At 33.1% G+C, this 24,384-nt stretch overlaps 2 protein-coding genes and 1 long non-coding RNA gene across 3 annotated transcripts; 2 read left to right on the top strand and 1 right to left on the bottom strand.

Annotated features, from left to right (window-relative positions):
* Positions 1–480: 480 nt before the first annotated feature.
* On the top strand, positions 481–7,350 carry LOC114316210 (lysine histidine transporter 1). Its single transcript, XM_082866287.1, has 7 exons — positions 481–627; positions 1,705–2,091; positions 4,170–4,563; positions 5,313–5,418; positions 6,039–6,130; positions 6,231–6,299; positions 7,082–7,350. Exons 1-7 carry the CDS (start codon positions 575–577, stop codon positions 7,178–7,180), a joined length of 1,200 nt encoding a protein of 399 aa, XP_082722413.1. The 5' UTR covers positions 481–574; the 3' UTR covers positions 7,181–7,350.
* A 2,945-nt stretch (positions 7,351–10,295) lies between these two features.
* On the top strand, positions 10,296–23,931 carry PDE312 (Nucleic acid-binding, OB-fold-like protein). Its single transcript, XM_028262759.2, has 12 exons — positions 10,296–11,192; positions 11,813–11,872; positions 11,973–12,002; positions 13,183–13,256; positions 14,425–14,506; positions 17,002–17,075; positions 17,230–17,296; positions 17,910–18,002; positions 20,454–20,630; positions 20,710–20,760; positions 22,336–22,487; positions 23,304–23,931. The coding sequence occupies exons 1-12, from the start codon at positions 10,464–10,466 to the stop codon at positions 23,722–23,724; spliced, it is 2,010 nt and encodes a 669-aa protein (XP_028118560.2). The 5' UTR covers positions 10,296–10,463; the 3' UTR covers positions 23,725–23,931.
* Positions 21,943–22,271, bottom strand: LOC145789532 (uncharacterized). The gene is made up of 2 exons (XR_014327556.1): positions 22,135–22,271; positions 21,943–22,021 (listed from the first exon to the last, which is right to left on the bottom strand). It is a non-coding gene; the product is annotated as an uncharacterized LOC145789532 (long non-coding RNA).
* Positions 23,932–24,384: the final 453 nt, after the last annotated feature.

The following is a 24,384-nucleotide window of genomic DNA, read 5'->3' as shown; positions in this document are numbered from 1 at the left end:
TATTTTGATAATTCAAATTGTTTATTTATATACCATTTGGTTAACTTTTTTTAATTGATGTTAATTGATGATTTGTTCAGAAAATTTTACAAGATGAATGGTTTAGATCAGATATGTCCATAAAAACGAAGATTATTATCATTAAGAAGCAAAGCAAATACAAGCAAAGATTGTTGAAATCCTAACAAACTTGAGAGAGGGCTCGGTTGCATGAGTCAAGCAAAGTACTTGTATGCTTATTTATCTCTCTATATTTCAGTTATTAAAGGAAACAAACTCTAGCTTAGTAGATTACTCCCCCCACATTATCTGGTGCTTATCAATATTCTCTCTCTCTCTCTCTCTCTCATTTCATTTCTGGTTTGTGCTGAACTTGGGTTTTTGACAACAAAAGAAAAAACGAAAACAAGAAAAACAAAAAATGGCAAATGGTGAATCAAAGAAGGAAGAGAGATCATCATCATCAGCAGCAGCAGCAGCAGCAGCGAAGGTGAAAGAGTTGAATGAGTGGCTGCCAGTGACAGCTTCAAGGAATGGGAAATGGTGGTACTCTGCTTTTCACAATGTCACTGCCATGGTTGGTGCTGGTGTTCTTGGTCTTCCTTATGCCATGTCTGAACTTGGATGGTATGTATGTTTGTTATATTAGCGGTAGGTGCGATCACGATGCATTTGTAATTTTATATTTGATTTTTTTGCATGATTATTAATTAGCATTTTCGATGGATTGATAATGGAGAAATTTTAAAATTATTTTACTCGATGAATAAAGATTGGGACCCCTTTCTCTCCCACCCCCTTTGAACCCCTTTCTTTTTTGATTGGTCACTTTTTTTTTTCTTTTTTTTCTTCTCCAATTACCACCCGCCACGTGTGTATGGGGTAATAGGGGTTGAAGTTTGAGGGGATCCAAATCACTGCTGATAGTATATGCGTATATACAAACAAGAAAGCTAATTATTATATTTATGCCTATAACTCTAATGATTATGATGCAATATTTGTGATTTTTGGCAATTTATTTGAGTTTGTTTGATTCTGTTTTCATTTTCTTTGTATTTATTTTTTTATGTTATAGAAAAAAAAATAATGAAAATTTAGAAACACTCATTGTTTTCATATTGTTTTTCATTTTTGTGCAAAAATATTTTCAAAATTTAAAAAATGTATTTTTTTTTAAAAACAAAAGTGAGTTGTTCTCAGATTTTTCCCTCAAAAAATAATTTTTGGTTGTGTTTCCGTTCTCTGTTTTCATTTTTTTGAAAAACACAAGACCTTTTTCCAAAACAGGAAAATTTTCTGAAAATAACTATGAAAACCACCCACTTTTATTAAAAAAAAAAAAATGTTTCAAATTTTTTGAAAGACACAAATAATATGTTTCCAAACCTCTCTCTCTCTCCTATTTTATTTTCCCAAAAACATAGCAAAATGGAAACCGAAAACAAATAAAAACAAGAATACGATGAATACTGAATTTTTTTTCTAAAAACAACCAACTGCTTAAAAATTTCAGAAAGTTATTTTCAAACATTTTATTTTATTTTTTGTTCCAAAAACATGCCAAACAAAAACCAAAGAACAAGAACATAACGAAACAAGCCTGTTTTTCAACATTTAAAAAAAAAAAAAAAAAATTAAAGATAAAAAACACAATTAAAACAGGCCTAATTTTAGTGACATGAGCTTTCTTGTATTGCTTAGGGGTCCAGGTGTTACTGTGCTGGTTCTGTCATGGGTCATCACTCTCTACACTCTCTGGCAAATGGTAGAAATGCATGAAATCGTACCGGGGAAGAGATTCGATAGATACCATGAATTAGGTCAACATGCTTTTGGCAAAAAGCTTGGAATTTGGATTGTGGTTCCTCAACAGTTAATTGTAGAAGTTGGGGTGAACATAGTTTACATGATCACCGGAGGCAAGTCACTCAAAAAGTTCCATGATACAGTGTGCCCTAGTAGCTGCAAATCAATCAAAACCACTTACTTCATCATGATCTTCGCCTCGGTTCACTTCTTTCTCTCTCATCTTCCCAATTTTAACTCCGTCACGGTCATCTCTCTGGCTGCAGCAATCATGTCCTTGAGGTAAACCCTTTTTGAGAGAAAAATATCGCTCCTTGAAAACTTGCTTTACAATGGAGATAGAACTGTTATGAAATTATGAAGGAAACTCTTAAAGAAACTGAAAGAAACGTTTTTCGTTTCGATACTTTGTTGAAACTCTAAACATGATATAAAGAAATTTGTTAGAATCTATTGGAAAATGCTGTGAAAAATTTCTAGAAAATTGTTGTTCACAATTTCTCTATTTGTAAAAAAGAGAGGAAAAACTCTCCTTGGAATTTAGAATGGAGATAGAACTTTTATGAAATTGTTAGATAATGTCTCAATGGGACCACATAATTAAATGTGGTGTTATCATTTATAAGAAACCTACAATTTAAGTGAATCAATTTAGTTAATAGGCTTAAGGGTATATGTGTTATGGACCTAATGTGTAGATACTAGTTGTATAATTTCTATTTCTATTTCTATGAGGGGCAGAAATAGAAATTAAAACATATTGGTTAAAGTTGGTTTTCATTCCTTTTGAACTTCCACAACCTTTCAGTTTTGAAAACCAATTACAACCTTTAAAAGGTTATGGTCCTTATTCCTTCCCAAGTGGAAAATAAGAACACTGCCATTTTTTTTTTCTAAATCCTCTCAAGGAGAAACATAAGGCACCAAAGGGGAAAGGATTAGAAGGCAATAACATAATCAATAACAAAGAGTTCATTGATAATCACGCTTCCGTTTAACCGTTCATCAATGGATTCAGGTATGTCATTTTATCTTGATTTCTTGATAATACACATGGTAAATAATCTAAAGTGTAAGGTTTATGTTCTGAAATTTATGTTGACAATCTCTAAAACACTTGGGTACCCCTTGGGGCACTTCCTTTAGCCTTGCGGTATAGAGTATGTCATCTAGACAAAAGGTACAAAAGGTTAAGGGTTCGAGTGCTGGTACAGAGAGAGAGATAGAGAATTGTGTTAAAGAGGCATAGATTGTCAACATAAATTTCAGAACATAAACCTTACACTTTGGATCATTTACCATGTGTATTATCAAGAAATCAAGACAAAATGACATACCTGAATCCATTGATGAACGGTTAAACGGAAGCGTGATTATCAATGAACTCTTTGTTATTGATTATGTTATTGCCTTCTAATCTTTTCCCCTTTGGTGCCTTATGTTTCTCCTTGAGAGGATTTAGAAAAAAAAAATGGCAGTGTTCTTATTTTCCACCTGAGAAATAGGGACCATAACCTTTTAAATGTTGTAATTGGTTGTTTCATTCAAAAGGAATGAAAACCAACTTTAACCAATATATTTTAATTTCTATTTCTGCCCCTCATAGAAATAGAAATTATACAACTAGTATTTACACATTAGGTCCATAACACATATACCCTTAAGCCTATTAACTAAATCGAATCACTTAAATTGTAAGCTTCTTATAAATGATAACACCACATTTAATTATGTAGTCCCATTGAAACATTATCTAACAGAAATTATAAAGGAAATTCTTAAAGAAACCAAAAGAAATGTTTTAAGAGTTTTTTTTTTTCTGATAAAAATGAAATTTGTTTGAATTCTTGTGAAAGTGTAGTGAAAACTTTTAGAAACTCATTTTCCGTAATTTATACTATTTACTCTTACTCACAAATCTTTTTCTTTTTTTTTTTTATATAATTTTTTTAACAATAATATATAATCGTTCTAATAAGATTCTAAAATATTCTATAGCATTACTATTTTAATTGATCATGAAAGTATTCTACTAATTCTTTATATATGTATATATATATTTTTTTTTATCGGCCTTTATATATGTATATATATATACTCTCATTTTCAAGATTCTTAATAAATTTTCTTATATAAACATTTTATTCAATCTTATATCACTTAATGTTTTTCATTTCTAATTTTTTATCATAAAATATATACAGAATGATATGGCAGAGTTGTAAGCCTGTTACTTTAAAACAAAATCCTATCAAAATGCTTCTTACACATCATTTTGGTAAATAATTCTTATAAAAATTCTGAAAGAATAGCATTTTCCTCCAAGCTAATTTAGTTGTGCTTGTGACTTTGTTGTACAGTTACTCTACCATAGCTTGGGTAGCCTCTATCCACAAGGGGGTTCAACCAGGAGTCCAATACACCCCAAGGGCTTCAACCACCAAAGGAACTATATTCCAATTCTTGAGTGCATTGGGTGATGTAGCATTTGCCTTTGCTGGCCACAATGTGGTTTTAGAAATCCAAGCAACAATCCCATCCGAACCCGGAAAGCCGTCCAAAAAACCCATGTGGAGAGGGGTGCTTTTCGCTTATACTGTAGTGGCCTTGTGTTACTTCCCAGTTTCGCTCATCGGTTATTGGGTTTTTGGAAATAGTGTGGAAGATAATATCCTCCTTTCATTGGAGAAACCTGCCTGGCTTGTTGCTTTGGCTAACTTGTTTGTGGTGGTTCATGTCATTGGAAGCTATCAGGTATGTAGTAGAGCCTTTCTTATCCCAAGTAATGTTATGAATACAATTTTTTTTTTTACATGTAGTGTGCTAGAATGAATGCAGTGCGAGCAACACTACATTCTTTACACTTTTCTGAATTAGGTGTGTTAATAGATTGGGTTAACCCTAACCTGATTTGAAATATTTGAATATGTTGAATAAAATCCAATCTGATTAACTGATTACAGCTGAATCCATTTGATTTGATTTTGAATGGAAGGACAAATCCGATCCTATTTGATCCAGTTATATATTTGATCTGAAAATTAATATTATGTGTAGTGTAACAAAAGTCTAATGTATTTTACATTTTTAATTTATTATGATGTACTAAAAAGTCTGGATATTAGTACTGTCCAACAATGTAAAAAAAGGTGTCAGTATGTCACAAATAAATAAACAAATAGGGACCAAGTTGGGTTTATGGATCAGACAACTAGATAAGATAGATATGGGTTCTAATAAGCCATTATCAGATATTCGTATTCGGATGAGAAGCTAATTGAATCATATTGAATTTTTCTGAATCAAGTTTGAATCCGATATGTTGATAGGTCTTACTATAGCACAATTTTTTTTTTTAATAGAATGTAATGCTAGGATGAATGTAGTGCGAATAATACTGTATTCTGTGTATTTTTTTATAAAAAATTATGTAATTGGTAGTTTAAGAGATTTTTCATTTTTGTTTTCTTCATTTTTATGGTAATTTTTGCAAGAATTTATAGGTATTTGCACAACCAGTGTTTGACATGATAGAAGCTTGTTTGGTAATGAAAATGAACTTCAAGCCAACTAGATTTCTTCGAATTGTCACTCGAACCACTTATGTAGGTAAGCATTCTTCCATCTTTACTTGATTACTATGTTTAAGTTCTATCATTTGGGAACTTTTCTCTCGTGCTGTGAATTCAATTCATATTATGCTTATTATTTGTTGACTATTTGTATGACTTGATTAATAAGTTTGACCCAATACATGCATTTTGGGTCACATCACTTCTCTATTTTTCTGTGTATCTTTTCGTAAAAAATCAAAAAAATATATTTATTTAGATTGTTCCAAATAATCCCTTATACATATCTATTGTTTGAACAAGTCTAGAAACACAAAACTGAGAAGCAATAGAATATATATATATATGAATAATTTTTTTGGAGCAAACTATCAATTAATATTTACCAAAAGGTGAGAATGTTTTATATACAACTTTTGCTATGTTTTTTTACACAAGAAAGAATGGGACCCTTATAGTTTTGGTCAAGTAGATTTTCATGATTGGATCCCATTGACAAATTTTAAAAATCTTATCTATACATGTGTATTATGTGTTTGATTTTGTATTCAAAGCATAATTGTTATTATTTTTCAATTTCTCATTCCACCATAAGAAGTTCCATTACTAATTCATTAATTTGATTTTGAAAACCATTTTCTATTTTTCTAAATGAAGCCATTACAATGTTCGTTGGAATGACATTCCCTTTCTTTGGAGGGCTTCTTGGTTTCTTTGGAGGATTTGCATTTGCTCCAACTAGCTACTATGTAAGTCAAAAGTATATTTTTATTTTTTATTTTTCAATTCTTTTGTAAAAGCCTATTAATATTGATCCAAATGCTAATATCCATTTTTTTTATTTTGCAGCTGCCTTGTATCATATGGCTTGCCATCTGCAAACCCAAAAGGTTTAGCTTATCTTGGTTCACTAATTGGGTATGTTACTTTTTTAGCATTTTTTTTTTAAAAAAAAAATTGAGTATTTTTTGTAAGGTCTTATTTGACTAGAAGGCCTTAAATTTAAAAAGACCAAATATGAACAAAATCCAATAAAGACACACACACACAAAAAAAAAAAAAAAAAATCAAAATTTGTTGGTTTTTAAAAAAAAAATATATTTGTCTTTAATGAACCATTTTCAATTTTAATCCATTTAAAAAAAATTATTTTTTGGTCTAAATGGACTTTAAAAAATGGCATAGGTTTAAATTTCTTTTTACTAAAAACAGAACAAAAAATAATTGAGAAATTTTGTTTTTACTTCTAAACATTTGTCAAATCTATGTGTCATGACTGTTTTCCCATGTAGATTGTGAGAAAGCAACCCACCTTTTATGTTTATAATTTGACTCAAATTTTATCTAGTACTTACTATTTTAATTTGATCATTATTAATTGTAGACTTTAAGTTCAATTATAATTTTGTTCTTCCATCCAAAATTGAACAATAAAATCATTATTTTCTAACACGTGTTAGCCACAAACATTACACGTTAAATTTTTTGACAATAATTAGATAGAACGATCAACTTGAAATTGAATGTAAAATTTAGGGTTAACAAGGTTCAAATTAAATAATAAAAATTAAAGTAAACTTTGTATCAAAGTACAAAAACAAAAAGTGTAATTTACTTGTGTGTTTTTCCCCCTCTCTCTCTAGTTTTTGTTGTTAAACTGCAAACTAACCTATATATATATCCTTATCATACAATTTCAGATATGCATCATACTTGGAGTCTTGTTGACGGTTTTAGCCCCTATTGGTGCATTGAGGCAAATCATATTGGAAGCCAAAGACTTCCAATACTACTCTTGATCAGATATTATTTCCCTAATGTGAAAGAACAAAATTGCCCTTACCTTAGCAAAGCATTATGTGCTAGGTTCATCACTTTTGTAAATGGACCTTCTTCCTAAATATTAGGGCATGCATATTTGTAGCTTTGTTTTTGACAAGGTTGTGAAAACATCGAAAACAATTTGATTTGGGGAGGCTTTGATGGCTGTTTTTTTTTTTTTTTTTAAGGGAAAATTACCATTCAAGAGGGGTTTCTAAAAATTATTATATATTAGTAAAAAAAAATTTATGATTTTAATTATTAATATTTATAATGTTTGTCACATTTTTGTAAATATTAATTTCTCCTCCTTTTTTTTTAGCATGTGCACGCTTCTTATAAATAAATTAGGCTAATGGTAGGAACACAAAAACTGAACATAATTTTACTATATGAGACATATAATCTTATGCGTTATATATTTATTTTTATGATTGATTTCTGTGTTCAAGAAGTTACGTGAGGATTAGATTATTGTAATATGTTTTGCTACAATTAAGTATTATTATGTGTTTTTATGTATATTCTTTTGTGTAACACAATTGGTGCCATTGTTTTTTGGAAGAGTAATAACATATTACAAATTAATAAATTTACAAAATAATAATAATAATAATTTATTTACGTTCCTACATATTATTCTCATAGGTCCATTTCAAAAACTATAGTTTTAGTACTACATATCACACGTATGTGTAAATTTTAATCTTGAATTCTTTTTTGTAGAATTTATGAGTTTGTTTTTGTGGCCCAATTAAGCTCCGATTTTTATTATAATCTAAATCAACTATAACCCACTAAAAAATTATCAACGAAAGAAAAATGAAACCAATATTTTGATGGGAGAATTACAAAACACTTTTTTCTTTCAAAAATAATTATTGATTCATGAAAAATTCTATAATTTTAATTATTAAAATTTGTAGAATTTATCGTTAATTTGATTTTTTTTTTTTTACAAAAATACACTGAGTTGTTATTTACCTTATTTTAATTACTAATAGTTTAATGACACTATAAAAATTAAGACAATAAACGAGTCAAGTAATAAATTATTTAAATTTATTTTAAAAAATTTAATGAGTTTGAAAATATATTTAAAATTGTCTTCTCTGTTTTTTAGAACTAATTTGAAAAAATTGAATCAAGCCAAAGTTTTTTTTTATGACTATTGAATCAAGCCAAATGGAGCCTTGGTTTCTTATAATATATATATACATATGACTATTAAACCAAACTCAAATAAATGAATTTCAAAATGCTTTCTGGCTTAAATTATTTACCTAACTTGTCAGACTTTTAGCTTAGCGGTTTGTATAACATTTTTTGTGGTAGGGTCCTGTTATGGTGTGCAATTTTGGTTGCACACCATATGCAACCAACATAAAATATGTAAATGGAAGGTATAAACATAAAACAGGACAGTAAACAGAAAGGCGTAAACGTAAGGCGTAAGTTGCACACTTAAGAAAAGTCCTTTGTGGTATGTAAGTTTAATACTCTCTGTGATGGTTTATTTCTTTCCTATTGGTGTTTTGAGAAGTTGGTAAAAAGTTGATTTTTGATTTTTTACCAAGCTTTTTAGCTTTTTGGAAAGTGATTTGAGAAATTGGTAAAAAGCTGACTTTTTACTTTTTAGTTTAATATTTATTTATAATGTCAAATCAAATTAAAATCACCAAAATACCCTTACTCAACATAAGAAATTTATTTTTTTTGTCATAAGCCGTAATTTGTAATTTCACACTTGCGTTTTTGGCCCTTCTCAAACCAATTTTGTTACGTTTTTGGAAAATGATAAAAAAACGTGACTTTTTAGGAAAATTCCCACAGTGGCACTATGAGACTTATGTAATTAGTGATGATTGTGTTGAGCTAAGACTATTGGTTTATTGGTCGTTAGACTTTGTTAATCTTTTAACTATTATTGACTAATAGTTTATTTAATGATATAAATATTTTTATATTTATAATAACTCTTCTATTTATAGACCAAAAAAAAAAATTTTGAAAAAAAAAAAAAAACCACTCTCAAATACATTTTTAAGAAACCAAGAGCAACCTGCGCTTGACTACTCAAGTTCGTTTTACAACACAACTAATCAAACTAATCTTTTTTTCCTAACCTCTAAGGCCTCGTTTGAAAATAATACTTTTCAAATTAAAAGTTAAAAGTCATTAAAAAAATATAAAAAATCAACAAATTATATAAAAGGTTAAAGATTTGTTTTCTCTCTACTTTTTGTATGTTTTCTAGTAAAAAATAAAAAAGTTATCACAAATATACAAAAAAAAAATTTACCTTATATTTTAACCAAAAAAATTAAAAAAAATTAATAAAATAATATATTCCCAAACGAGACCTAAGTCTTTTCCAATTTTGTGAAATTTCTATCCCCCTGTTGCTCTTAGTTCTTTTGTAGCTTCTAATGTAAGCTTTACTGGGTCTTAATGAATTGCATTTTTGCTTTTAAAAAACAAAAAAAAAAAACAAAACCCTAACCTTTTTTCTTATTTCACAAGCACCTATTATAAAAAAATATTTGAGTTTCTCTCAAAAGTATGAATTTAAAAAAACTTAAAGAGCTTGTAAAATCCATTAGGAGTCCCATTTCAAATAATTTGGACCGTTTCTTTATATGACCTTTTTATATTATTTATTAAAAAAAATTAAGTTGATCGGCCAATCGTAACATTTTAATTTTGTTATGTGTTCAAAAAATGGAGAATTGGTATTTTTTTTTAAATAGAATATCAATTTTTTCAGAAACAACTATGATAAAATAAAAATATTATGATTATCAAATTAACCAAATTTATTTTTATAAATGATGTATACAGAAGACCTTACAAAATAAATGATTTAGGTTAAATCCTTCAAAATCTTTCAAATTTAAATTTAAACTTAAAAAAAAAAAAACACAATAAAAAAAAAAGGAAGAATTACAAGTAGGTGGGAATTGAAAAAAAAAATTACCAACATATACCTCCACAACCTTTCATTTTTACTCTCCATGTATTTGTAATATTTTTTTAACTCCCACCAATATGTAGTTCTTAAAAAAAGAAAAAAGAAAAAATAAAAGATGTATGAAGATAACAACCATATGATACCATACAATACAACCTCAAAAAGCCACCATGTAACTAATCAAACTAACTACTTATCCAAATTTCAGAAACGCACTCTCTTTACTCATAACGTAAAAAAATCACCCACTCTCTCTCACTCTCACTCTTCACAAACACACCAAAAAAAAAATGCAAACCCTCCAAACCCCTCATCTCTTCACCTTCCTTCCCCCCAAAACCCTCCCAAAACCCTACACCAAACCCCACAACCCTCCCCCCAAAACCCACCACCTTCCCTGCAAAACCCTAGCCGTCAAATCCTCCCTCAGCTCCGACGAGTTCCCCGTCGACGAGACCTTCCTCGAGTCCTTCGGCCCCAAAGAGAAGGAATCCGAGGACGAAGCTCGCCGCCGCAACTGGGTCGAGCGAGGCTGGGCTCCCTGGGAAGAAATCCTCTCCCCAGAAGCCCTTTTCGCCAGACATTCCCTCAACGAAGGCGAAGAAGTCCCTCTTCAAACCCCCGAAGCCATCGAAGCTTTCAAGATGCTCAGCCCTAAGTACAGGAAGAAGAAAATGGAGGAAATGGGTTTGACTGAGGACGATTACTATGCCAAGCAGTTTGAAATTAAGGGTGACATTCCGGAGCCATTGGACACGACGTGGGCTGGGCCGCTGGTGGTCCGCCACGTGCCTCCGAGGGATTGGCCGCCAAGGGGGTGGGAGGTGGATAGGGGGGAATTGGAGTTTATTCGGGAAGCGCATCGGTTGATGGCGGTTAGGGTTGATTTGGAGGAGGTGGAGAAGGAGGCAAAGACGGATACGGAGGGTTTGTGTTTGGATAGGTATAAGGTGTTTTTGAAGCAGTATAATGAGTGGGTCGCGGCGAATAAGGATAGATTGGAAGAGGAGTCTTATAAGGTTTTCTTTGATCTCTCACTTATATGTATGCATTTATGTCTTTTACCATTTACATAATATTTGTTTGTGCAGTTGTTGGCTGCATCTATTTGGGGATAAACACTGACTATAACATAACTTTATTGAAGTGGCAAAAAGCCCAAACAGTTTAAATTGAACTATAATTGGAGTGGAATTCAGCTTAGATTTTGAAAATTGGGAAAATTTTCAAATTATTTTGACAATATGAAACATTTTGTTAACTATGCCATGAATTCTGCATACCAATTGAACGGGAATAATTTTTTGAATAATCAATCACTGAAGGTTTTGTGTAGTCTAAAGTTGGCCATGAATTGGTAAGTTTCAAATTATTTGGTTAATATAAGGCATTGCGTTAAGAATGCCATGAATTCTGCAAAACAATTGAATGGGAATATTTTTTTTTTTTGAATGGTTGAATCACTGAAGTTCTCGTGTAGTCTAAAGTTGGCCATGAATTGGATTCTAGTGGAATTATGTTGGGCTGTCAATCATATTTTTAGTGGATGCTACACTGGAATGACTTATTGCTAGGATAGCATATGCACACTTAATTTCCTCCCTATTGACTAACATAAAATCCTTTTATTTCATTTCAGTATGACCAGGATTACTATCCTGGTAGGAGGAAAAGAGGCAAGGACTACAAAGAGGGAATGGTAGGATCGAAATGGTTTTTTATTTCTTTAGTTTGAATCCATAAAAAGTTGAGCCAGCTCTTGGAAATATGATCTTACTGATCTTTTTTGTTTTCTGCAGTATGAGCTCCCATTTTACTATCCAGGACAAGTAAGTTCTTCAACTCTCCCCCATTCCTGCATTGAGATTTCAATTTCAAGCTTATTTCTAAAGTTGTACTTATCATGTTAGTGATACATCCACGTATACCACTCCCATGGAGGGATAAACATACATTTGAAAAAAGTATGCATCTGCACAACATGAGGCATGGCATCCCATGTTCATTACCACTTTTAGTCAGTCAGCCTCTCTTGAATGGACCATGATTGTAACAGTGATTTGACTATTACATCATCTTGCGTCTACCATTAGGATCAACTTATACCTAGTGTACAACTTTTTATTCTTAGACCCCTAGATACCTCTTTGTTTTTATCATTGGATTGTGAGGCTTGTTCACATTATGTTTTCCAATTCCTACTTGATCAGAGATCAAGAACGGCCTTATTAGTACAGCACTCTAAATTTGATAGTATACTAGGAAATCTTAGTGTTTTTGGATACATTTGCAACCAATCACTTATTAGCTTAAATTTTTTGTAAGCATGAGAGCTATCAGATGGGTATGTAATCAAATGGTTAATTTTGTAAAATGAGGTTCTCACAAGAATATAAAGTATGTAAATTGATCCTGCCACATACTAATAGTCATAACAAATACAGAGGGCTAAAGCCACAACTTTTTGTTCAAAAAAAAGCCACAACTTTTTGTTCAAAAAAAAGCCACAACTTTTTGTTCAAAAAAAGAGCCACAACTTTGATGGTTGTATCCACAGTCCTCTCTCACATCTTAGAGGGAACATTGTGGATTATAATGAGGCTATCCAAAACATAAAATAAAAGCTTGGCTGACTAATGTGAGAATGCAGGATGAGTGTGAGTTCCATACCTAGTCTACCCTTTTCAACATCCTTATTTATGGGAACCAAACCAATGTGAAGAATGGCTTTTCTGTAAAGAAAAATAAAAAATAAAAAATGTAGCTATTGAACAAGCCTACATTGTGCCCATGTTGTTTGTCAAACCAATATCCTTGCATGCATAAACTCAACTAAGCATTGTCCCAGTTATATGGACTGCTACATATAACATATTTTCACATATATGCTAAAGATAATATTAGAAAATATACAAGATTACACTTTGTGTTCCGAATTGCTCAAGAATTTGCCAGCCTTAACTGAAATCTGATGATATGCAAAGTAATGTCATGGAAATGTCTTTGCAGATTTGTGCAGGTAAGGTGACTACTTTGCACCTTTATCAAGGAGCATTTGTTGACATTGGAGGTGTCTATGATGGGTAACTATCATTCAAGTTGCTGATCCATTGTAGTATTACTGAACTCAAATTGTAAAAGGCTGAACTGAATCAATATTATAAGAGCATAAATCAAACCAAACCAAACCAAACCAAGCCTTAAATCTCATCAAATAGGGTCAGCTACATGAATCCTTCTTCTCCACGCGGCCCTATCAAAGGCCATTTCATTAGTCAAGTTAAGTAGATTCATATTTCTATTTATAATGCTAGTCAACGTTAATCTAGGCCTACCCCGTCTCCTAATACTTCCATCTACCGTTACAGCATCGCATCTCTTCACTACTGCCTCTGTTGGTCTTCGTTGAATATGACCAAACCAGCTCAAACGATTCTCTCTCAACTTATCTTCTATCAGTGCTACTCCTACCCATTCCCGAATACACTCATTCCTAATCCTGTCTTGTTAGTCTTACCACACATCCACCTTAGCATCCTCATCTCAGCCACACTCATCTTATCTACATGTTGTTTCTTGGTTGCCCAACACTCTGTCCCATACAACATAGCTGGTCTAATAGCCGTTCTATAAAACTTAACTTTTAATCTAGTGGGTATTCGTTTATCGCACATGTAGAATATTTTATTTGAACCAATAACTTCTTCCTTTACAAATAATTATGGTACGATTAAATAGACAAATACAACCCCTAGAATGAATGATCATGATTCATGACTGAGCAAATGACTGTGATTTGCGAGAGAGAGAGAGAGAGAGAGAAGTGAAACTGGTTTTACTTGTTTGTGCCTAACCCAAGTAACAGAACTAATGCCTTACCTTAGACATATGACCCCAATAGTCTTGTCAATGGAGACTCAAGTGGGAGTTGGTTGACACAAGCTAATATGGATACCTTATAATATCTCTCTCTCTCTCTCTCTCTCTCTCTATTGTGATAAGTTAGTTGGAACCCGTCCATTGATTGTTACATCTTGTTTGAAACTTGTTATATATTGTCATCTTAAGATAAGATTAACTAACAAGTATCTTTTTTAAAAACAAAGAGGGCGGAACTGACTTGAATTAGATTATGCTAATTCAACCATTTTTAGTTTTAGCCTAAACTATAAATTAGTACAGGAAATAGAACTGCAAATGTCATTTTAATTTTGTTTTCCTGCTAAGTTCATGCATCCAAATGCATTTCAGGTGGGTCCCTATAAAACGTAATGACTGGTACTGGATCCGCCATCACATAAAAGTTGGTATGCACGTCATTGTTGAAATTCTGGTGAGTAATGCCACATATGGTTGATAGGTCCTTTTTTTTCTTTATTTATTTATTTTTATTTTATGGCCTTATAGATACCATCTTTGACATTTTAAAGTTTACCGTTTTAAAACGTCATTTATGCACTGCTAGGAGGTGGGAATTGGTCATGCATAAATAAGGTCTACAAATCAATTTTTGGTCATGATATTATATTTATGGAACTTACTAAGGCTGTGTAACTTGATTTACATTAAAATTGTCAATGAAAAAAGACCTAGATAGCAAAATCATGTTGACATCTGAGTATTTCATAATACTTTTATGTCTCTCCTCATCCAATGGAGGCTTTGAAGTACAGGAGTAAAGTGATTCCAAATAATAAATATGGCACTTCACTAATCAAAGGTCAGACATTAAATTTCATGTTTTGTTGCACCAACGTACATGTATGGCATCAATACCCTTAATCTATGAAGCATGGATACTTTAAATAGGAAGACGTATCCATATCGTATCTGTATCGAATACAGATACTCTTTAGATACTTACGGATACGTATCAGATACTTATTAAAAGTATCGGATACTTCTTAATTAATTTTTCATTAATTTTGAAGGATCAGATACTTAGTTTTGAAGTATCGAATGCTCCAAGTCACATATTACTCCTTTTACGAAATTAGAATTGTATCATTTCTTACATAACATCATAATATAATATAATTGCGAGGATAAATAGAATATTTTTACAATACTTTGCTTAGTTTTTTTTATAAAAATAACATAGTAAGCTAATAGAATTCATCAAACTGACATATCTTTATTGTACCATACATGTCCCCTATAACAACATAGAAGTAAGGATTAATAAGATAATATAACAATAATAAAATTAAATAGCAATAAATAAATAAGCAAATAAACTTGCATAGAATATTTTTGACTAATACAAAAGGAAAAAATATAGGATTAAGTTGTGGATTGTTTTGATATTATAATATTGTGGGTATCTATACTATACTTGGCACGTGGCGAGCCCAACGGGCATCACGTCAGCACCACTACACATCCATGTGGCAGACCCTGAGACACCACGATGAGTATGTCATCACCATTACGCATTCACGTGGCAGACCCCTGAGGCACCACGATGAGTCGAGATTGAATGCCTAGCCTAAGCGGGGGCATGCACACCACCAAGAATGAAACAAGGCCGCATGGAGCTGGCTCACTTAGAGCTCTTCATGGCCCTTCATAACTCAAGAAATGTATTGTCTACCCACTCACCCAGCTCCATAACAACATAGCCGGACTCTTGGCTCACATATGTTTGGCTCACCTATGTTTACTTGGCTACTGAGGTGAGCCCTTGGCTCACCCATGCATTCACCCTCTTGGCTGCCTAGGTTGGGAGCAGGACCTAGGCACTCCCGCTTGGGATCATTGGAGGATTGTGGATTGGAGGCTAAGACCTCAGGATCGTCAAGGTCGTGTAGCTATCTCCCTGCGGTGATAGCTCCCCTTTTGACCTGGCTTAGAGAAAGAGCCGTTGACCTTACACTTACATCTTATGCACATATGATACGCCTCAAGATATCACACCTACCCCTGCAGTTCCTATGATACAACCTCCCCAAGGACCTGAATCATAGGACACAGCTAGTAGGGCTGATATCACCCTCCTGTCGAGTTGAGGAGAACTTGTCACCTGCCTTGAGGTTGCTTGGGCTCCAATACTCCTGGAGTCTATATAACGGCATCATAAGTGCAGCCACAGACACACAGCAAGAGTACAAGAATCACATAACATACATTAAGTGTTCAAGGTCTCTCACTGCCACCTCTTCCCTCTCTAAGCTTGCCTTGGTCTTCTACTCCTCATTGAAGTGCCTACCATCTTCCCAGAGGTCAACGACCGATCGCCTCTAATCGCTATAACTCACAAATATCAACATATTAGACTTGATATTGAAATGAAATATTTACAAGACCTATTGAAAATTTAAAAACTAAACTAGCTACTGCCTTAAATTAATAGCTAATTCTTATAGATTAGTATTTTGCATCATAAAGTTACTGTGGTTTCTCAACATTCTTGAGCTTATGTGTAACCCATTGCTAATAATTATTTATTTTTTATTTTTTACAAACGTATCCTAGCCGTACCCGTATCCTACTTTTTTAGATTTTGCTGTATCGCCGTGTCCATATCGCATCGTATCGTATCGTATCCGTACCTCGTATCAGTGTCCGTGCTTTCCAGCCCTTAATATTTGTTTGAATACTCATACGAAATTCCATGAAGTGTTTATTGTTTTTGCTGAGAGGAGTTTTGGAACGAACTCTAGGATTTACATGCACTGGAAATACATAAAACAGTCCCAACAGTTTAGAGCTTAACTTAAACTTAGCTTTTTTTTCCCAATGGCAAGATCTTTATATTATTTTTTCAGTGTACAGTTTTTACATTTACTCTCAGTTTTAATTGTTCTGTTAATATCATCTACCATGCAGGCAAAACGTGACCCCTACCGGTTCCGGTTTCCTATTGAGATGCGTTTTGTTGATCCTAATATAGATCACCTGATGTATGTAATTTGTACTTTTGAATATTATTCACCCTTGATGTCTATTTTGTTACATTCTAAGGTCAGGTTCTGCTTAGCTGGAAGATATAAGTTATCATTGCTCACTCCTTTTTTTTTTTCCTTTTTTTTATTTTATTTGTTCCCATGCTTACAGCTTTAACAGATTCGACTTCCCACCAATATTTCATCGTGATGAGGATACTAATCCAGATGAAATACGTGTAAGTGCCATTCTGTTTCAGAAAGTGCCACGCCTATTACTTTATCCATATCCTCCAGAAATGCTTGCATTAGCCCATGTTAAACTGTAATGTCTTGACTGAATGTGTTTTTATAAGCTTCAGCAAATGAGCAATGCTACAATGACCATCTACTTCTACCATCGTATCTTATCTTACCATCTCATGTGTTAATCTAGTTGTCAGCACTACATTGGAGATATACATTAGTGGTGGGACCTATTACACCAATATAGTGTTGGCAAATAAAATGGTATGAAAATGTGAGAAGTGTAGGATTATTGCCATCAAATTTAGTATATTAATGGTAGATGATGCCATTGTCATGTAAGCATTTTGATGGGCCAATGATCTAGCACTACAATTGGCGTTTGACCACCAATCTTTGATATAATTATTTGTTATTGACTGCTGATTGTTAAACTTTGCATAAATCGACTAATCTGTGGTCGGATCCATCTGTTGGCTAGTCCTCCCAGATTTTTAATTCTTTATATGCTTGAAGGAGAAGGTTCTAGCATTCAAAAGCGTGCTTTATTAATTTTAAGATATTGACCAATTTTGTGATTTTGCCTGCCGTGTGTTTTATTTGCAGCGTGACTGTAGAAGACCTCCTATTCCCATAAAAGATCCAGGAATCAAAGTGGAAGAGGAACCTTTGTTGTCAAATCACCCATATGTTGATAAGGTATTCCTTCAATTATGAATTTTTTCTAATGTGGTTGGCATTTCTTACAAGCATTTCAAATTAAGTATTCCAATCATGGAGATACGTCATTTGTGATATACCATAAATTCATAAGCTCTCATGCGCAGATGCAATGTTCTACAAGGTCGAGAATAATTTGTGATTGAATTTCACGTCTATATGTGCAAAACACTACCAACATGCCAAGATCTGATGTCCTTTTTGTCATCATAGAAAATCTTTTCTAGTGCAAATATGAAAAATATTAGGGAAAAAAAAGATGCCTTGCATAGCATGTTTTACACTAGTTTGCTACCATTATTTCTTAGCAATTTTTTCCCCTAAGTACGCTTTCATTCTATTTTCCAAGGTTTGATGAATTTTATATTGGTACTGCTGTTGAATTCGAAGACCTTGCAACTTTTGAATGTACAAACAAGCACAAATAAAATACACACACTGTCACACATGTAAAAACTGAAGCTTAGCATGTAAATTCCCAATCTTTTTCTTGGTGACTGAGAACCAGAAAATAATTAAGGGGAAGCTTCTAGCTGATTGCATGAACTATCCTAATGGACGTGATGCACAACGAAGGTATTAGATTTTTGTTGGATGTGTAATAATAAGCACAACGGAGACCAACAAAGATAGTAGTGAAGAGATGCGATACAGTGACTGTAGATGGTTGTGTTAGGAGAAGGGGTAGACCTAGATCGATGTGGACTAGTGTAGTAAATAGAGATATGAATCTTTTTAATTTGACTAATGAATGGAGAAAAAGGATTCATGCAGCCGACTCCATTTGTTGGGATTTAAGGGTTGGTTTGGTTTGGTATGTAAAAATAAGCCTTTTTCCAGCCCAAGCAGCTGATTGATAATTTGCTTTTTTAGTACATCTTAGCTCTACTGATACTATACCAAATTTCATTAGCTGCCAAGAATGACGGATTACGATTACATTTTTTGTATACCCCCAAAATATTCATGAGAATTTTGTTTTCTTCATCTTTTTTATTTTTATTTTTTTATTCTTTCATTATGTAAAATAGGACTCGGAAAACGCCATTGTTAATGTAAGCTATAAAATGGCCATTTCTAGTGTTGGTCCCATGATGCAAGTGCTGGATAGCTTGATATATATTGTTGAACCCATTTCTTAACAATTTAAGCTTTTAGGACAATTAGTGATCTGAGATGGTATTAGAGCTTAGTTTGTGAGAGGTCTTGGGTTCAAGTCTCTCCCTTTGCATTTGGTCTCTATTTGGATTCTTTCTTTCCCGTTTGCATTATGCTTCTTTCTATATATGTCTATTTGCATCTCCACATGTAAGACAGATGGGGTTGCACATGAGGGAGGATGCTGAATAGCTTAATATACATTGTTGGATCCATTTCCCAACAGCTTAAAACATTTAGCACAATTTGTGACCTACAGTAAGATGCTTGGAGTGGAGTGGAGTGGAATTGCTGCTCTAAGACATGATTTTGTTCATGCTTGACAGCCCAAGCATGAAATTGAGGATTCTCAATATTTTTTCAAAATTTCTCAGCTTCCTTCTTCAGTATTGTTTCTAGGCAAGTACCTATTTAATCTAATGTTATCAAGCCAATCAGCGAAATCCTAACCAGAATTTAAGAAGCCACCTTTAATACATTCGCAAATGTACTTGGCAAAAGGACGTCCTTGAAGAATCTCATATGTATTCTTTGGATATTTATAACATTATGTGAATTAACCTAGAACAACATTAATCAGTTATGCATCTTCATTGGCAACTCTCTATGATACCACTTGACCATGTTATGCAATACTATATTCCAAACAAGTACATTTGTTTTCCGCCATTACACTGATAAACTTATTTGGGTACTTGCCTCGTTTGGGAACCAGCCCGTTTAGTCAAAAAGCTAAAAAGTTACTAAAAAAGTCAAAAAGCCAACAACCCATACCAAAAAGTCAAAAATTCTCTTTTCTCTCTACTTTTTGCACATTTTTTCGTAAAAAGTCAAAAAGTCATCCCAAACATACTAGTTTTTTTTAGCTCATATTTTAGCCAAATAGCCAAAAAGTTACTAAATTAGCCTGTTCCCAAACGAGGCCCAGTATATCAAAAACTGACATGATTTTTGGTAACACCTCTTCATATCAAAAAGGCCAATTCATATATATGAATTTCCCTTTTTTATTGGGGAGGTCAAATATTTTTGTGGAAGACGTTCTAATATTGGTATACTGAGCTGAGCCTTGAGATCTTTTGGGATCCATGTTGGATGCTGACAATTGTCTTTGTGAGATTGTTACATATAAAAGAATGGATAATGGAAGCTGAATATCCATTCATCTTTTGTTTGAATGCTTTATTCAATGGTTGACTGAGAATCTAATTCAATCTGGCAATTCTGTGAACTATATTTCATTTGTTTTTTGAATTATGTTTTGCTGTGCAGATTTGGCAGATCCATGTTGCTGAACAAATGATTCTGGATGATATGGAGACTAATCCTGATAAATATAAGGATAAAAAATTGACAGAGTTAACTGATGATGATGATTTTGATGAGGAAAACAGTGTTGAATATACCAAAGCTTATTATAAGAAAACTTTAGTACCAAAAATGATTCTGGTAAGCATCTTCCTTATGACACAGCATCAATCTGTTTGTTAATGCATTTTCGTGACATAGGTGTTCCTACTTTTTGCAGAAAACAAGCGTCAAAGAACTCAACTTGGAAGCTGCACTTGCTGAGCGTCAGGTTAATTAATCCATTGAATTGTGGTTATTAGATGTTTCACTCTTATGACAAATATTTTTCTTAAAGAGTGGATTATTATACATGAATTTAGGACTCTGTTATCATCTATGAAGCACGGACATTTCAACTTAATAGTCATGTTGGTGTCGGACACACCAGCGTACATTTCAGACACGTCACGTAGCGTGTCCATTTTGTAGTTACTTTTTCTCCACCAGACATTTTGGGGACACTTTACAGATGCACATGCCTCTGGACACACCCTGAGACACCGTAATCTTGCCATGATTTGTAAAAAGTCTCATACATTCATAGACACACCTCTATGTAAACATGTTGTCAGTGTTAATCAATACTATGCAGTTTTCTCTCTCTTACTCTTTTTTTTTTGTTGTAGGTCTACTCTTTAAATAATACAAATGAGTGGCATTCTGTCCCTTCAATTCTGAATTAATAGTTTGATTGCTGAAATTGTTGAATTGTCATTCTGATGATATTGATGAAGAAAAACAACCCTGATTTAATGATTTATAATTCATAAAGTAAAATAAATTGTATTTCTATATTTAATGAAGTTTAAAATATGGATTTAGTGGTGTTTTCATGCGTTAGTTTTTCTTTATTTTTACTTGTTTGTGGATTTAATAGTCATATATATCAAATAAATTTTTTTGCTGTATCCGCACTTCTGTGTTGGAAGAGATTTTTGTAAATCGTCATGTCCCATGTCCATATGTGTATCCATGCTTGTTAGGTTATTGTATATCTGTATCGTGTTTAATTTTGCAAGTGGGTCAGGTTCTGCTTAATTTCATAGGAAATTCTACAGAACCAGAAAGTTACCATGAATTTTATGTCAATGGTTTACATTTAAAGTAGTTGCTGTGGGGCCCCATTTTAAGTGAATCTTATCCATTGATTTCAAATTCTCCCCCCACCCCACAAAACACCCCCCCTTTCCCTTCTGGGACTGTAGTATTACCCCCAAAACATCCCCCCTTTCCCTTCTGGGACTGTAGTATTATTGTAATTTCATACGGTTCTTGTAAGACATTGATAGATCTGAAAGGGATCAGATGGAACTTTTACAGCTTCTGTCCTCTTAGCCTATGTTTGGATCATGGGTTTGAGTATAGATTTGGAAAGGAAAAGGAAAAAAGTGGGTAAAATGTGAATGAAATATAAGCTAAATTTTTTCTTCATTTCTCTTTTCATTTTCAAATCTCTATCAAAATCTATGATCTAAACACAACGTTAATATCTTAGGTTGGACTCTTTTGGGTCCTGCCTACATGTATATCAACCCTTTTGTCTTCTTTTTTTCCTTGTCTATTTCTTCTTCTTCACTTGCACCTTCTTCTTGCACAAATTCACACTTCATTCCTGCATCCACGCATACATTCTATCAATTAATATGAATTTGTATCATGATAAGTTTGTCTGCCCTGATTTTGAATACAAGTTTATATGCAAATGCAATTTGTACCTGTCTAAAGCCCTTTTTTTCAAGTTCTGTTGCGCTTGGTGACTATATCTACATGCTATGCAGCTGAATACTGTTATCTTTCAATACAGCTCCATAATAAACTGAGAAAGGAAGCAAAAGAAAGAGGAGGGGAATATAAAATTACCAAGATGAGACGAAATATTGAAATGGATGAATATGACTTCATCCACTGGCGCCGATCATTCGAGGAAAGAGAGGCTCTCATCAGAGATATTAGCTGGTAATCTCATTTGTCTTATTGTCTTTCCTTTCATTTTTACATACTTCATATGATTACCTGTCAAGTAATCAGCATGGTTATCAGAATCGGAGGGTCCTTTAGTTTAATTCACTTATTTAGATCGTATTATGATTGAACTCGAGTGCATTGTTTGCTTTCCCGTTGTAAAAAGTGAAGAAATGAACGTAACAAGGCCCAAATTCGAATGATTAATGTTAGCCTTCATGCCACCTAACCATTGTTCTCTCTTTATTTGTTTTGATTTTCCAGTACATATTCAATGCATGTAGTCATCTAGATTTTTGATGAATAAAATATATAATTTTTTAACAGTTAAAACTGATTGAACCACTGAACTGTAAACCCAGATCCTTAACATTTGATTTCCGGTTCAATATCAGTGAACATTTCTTACCTTTTATTCCTGTGATAGAAATGCCAAATCTGATATTGCAACTTGAAATTAATTTTACCGTCAAGGGTACTTGATTGCAATGTTTTATGTCGGATTGCCTTTACATCATACTAGTGCTATTTTCACCATTATCGCACCCATCCTAATAGTAATATGTAGTTTGGGCTTCTGGTATTTTGGAACTCTGTATTGCTATCTAGATCAAATGCATTTAGACTAAAAATGCATCAATTTTGGATCTTTATGGTTTTAGACTAAAAATGCATCAATTATAGATCTTTATGGTTGTTTTTTTGCTTGATTTGCATTATATTACAACAATGACTAGATAGATAGATTGTAAGATTATTTTGCATAATTTTTTACTTCACTTCTTGATTGACCATATGATTCTCACACAGCCGTCAAGCGCTTGGCCTTCCATTGGAAGAGCCCGGAAGGTTTGTAGATGCCAGTTATTTTGGAAAAGACCAATACGACCCTGCAGACCCTTTATACCGGTATGACTACTGGGGAGAACCCAAGAATTCAGAAAAGAGTCGGCAAGAGCGGATGACTGATGCCCACAACAAGTCCATTGTCGGCAAAGGCACCGTTTGGTATGAAATGTCTTACGAAGATGCGATGAAGCAACAGATGCAGAGAGGAACGGTGCAAAAAGAGTTTGATGATGAAGAATATGAAAGAGAATACGACGACGACGACGACGACGACTTTGATTATAGCATTCTAGGAGACCCTAACGTGAGTTTTCCAAATCCACCTCTTGTTAATGGGACTGAATCTTCTAGAATGTCCGATGAGGGTATGTTTGAGAATTAGTTGAGGAGAAATTGGTGGATTGTAAGTGTGATTTTTTTGTAATTTGTACATAGTGAGAGGAGCGTAGAGAACAAGCTACGGCGGGGCAAGCACATTTTTGTTGGGGGTAACTTGTATCATCCATTGTCATGTTGTAATGTAATAGTAGTGCATCATAAACAGAAATAAGGGAGGGAAAAAAAAGGACCTTTATTTATGTTTTTGGCATATCGTTTTGTGTTTCAAAGTGTGTGGTTTCTGCTATCAATGGCATCTCATGACTAGCTATTCCAGTCAATTACAGTTAATTATGTTATTAGTCTTTTCTTTTTTCCCAGTAACTTTGAACTACGGGTCAGCATTGGGTCAGGCCAGGTTGAATGTTGCGGGCTTTTTTTGGATGGATTGAAGGGACATGCAGGCTTAGCGTAATGGATTGAGATTTAAGCCTAATCAGTCTTCGTTTGGAAAGAATTAAAATAGTCTGACTTTTTGACTATTGTAGCTTAACTTTTTAAGTCTTGTTTGGTTTTTATTTTTGATTTCTATAGAAGAAAAAGTATAATGATTATTGTTTGAATGTGACATGTTGTTTTATTGACTTATGTAGTCAATTTTGCCTTTTGTATTTTTTTTAGTCAAAAATCCATTGCCAAATAGTGTCTAGTTTTAGTATTTTGA

The sequence above is a fragment of the Camellia sinensis genome, chromosome 4, assembly GCF_055761805.1.
Source record: "Camellia sinensis isolate YWXY chromosome 4, ASM5576180v1, whole genome shotgun sequence".
Taxonomy (NCBI): Eukaryota; Viridiplantae; Streptophyta; class Magnoliopsida; order Ericales; family Theaceae; genus Camellia; species Camellia sinensis.
This window is presented reverse-complemented; position numbering and strand designations above follow the sequence as displayed.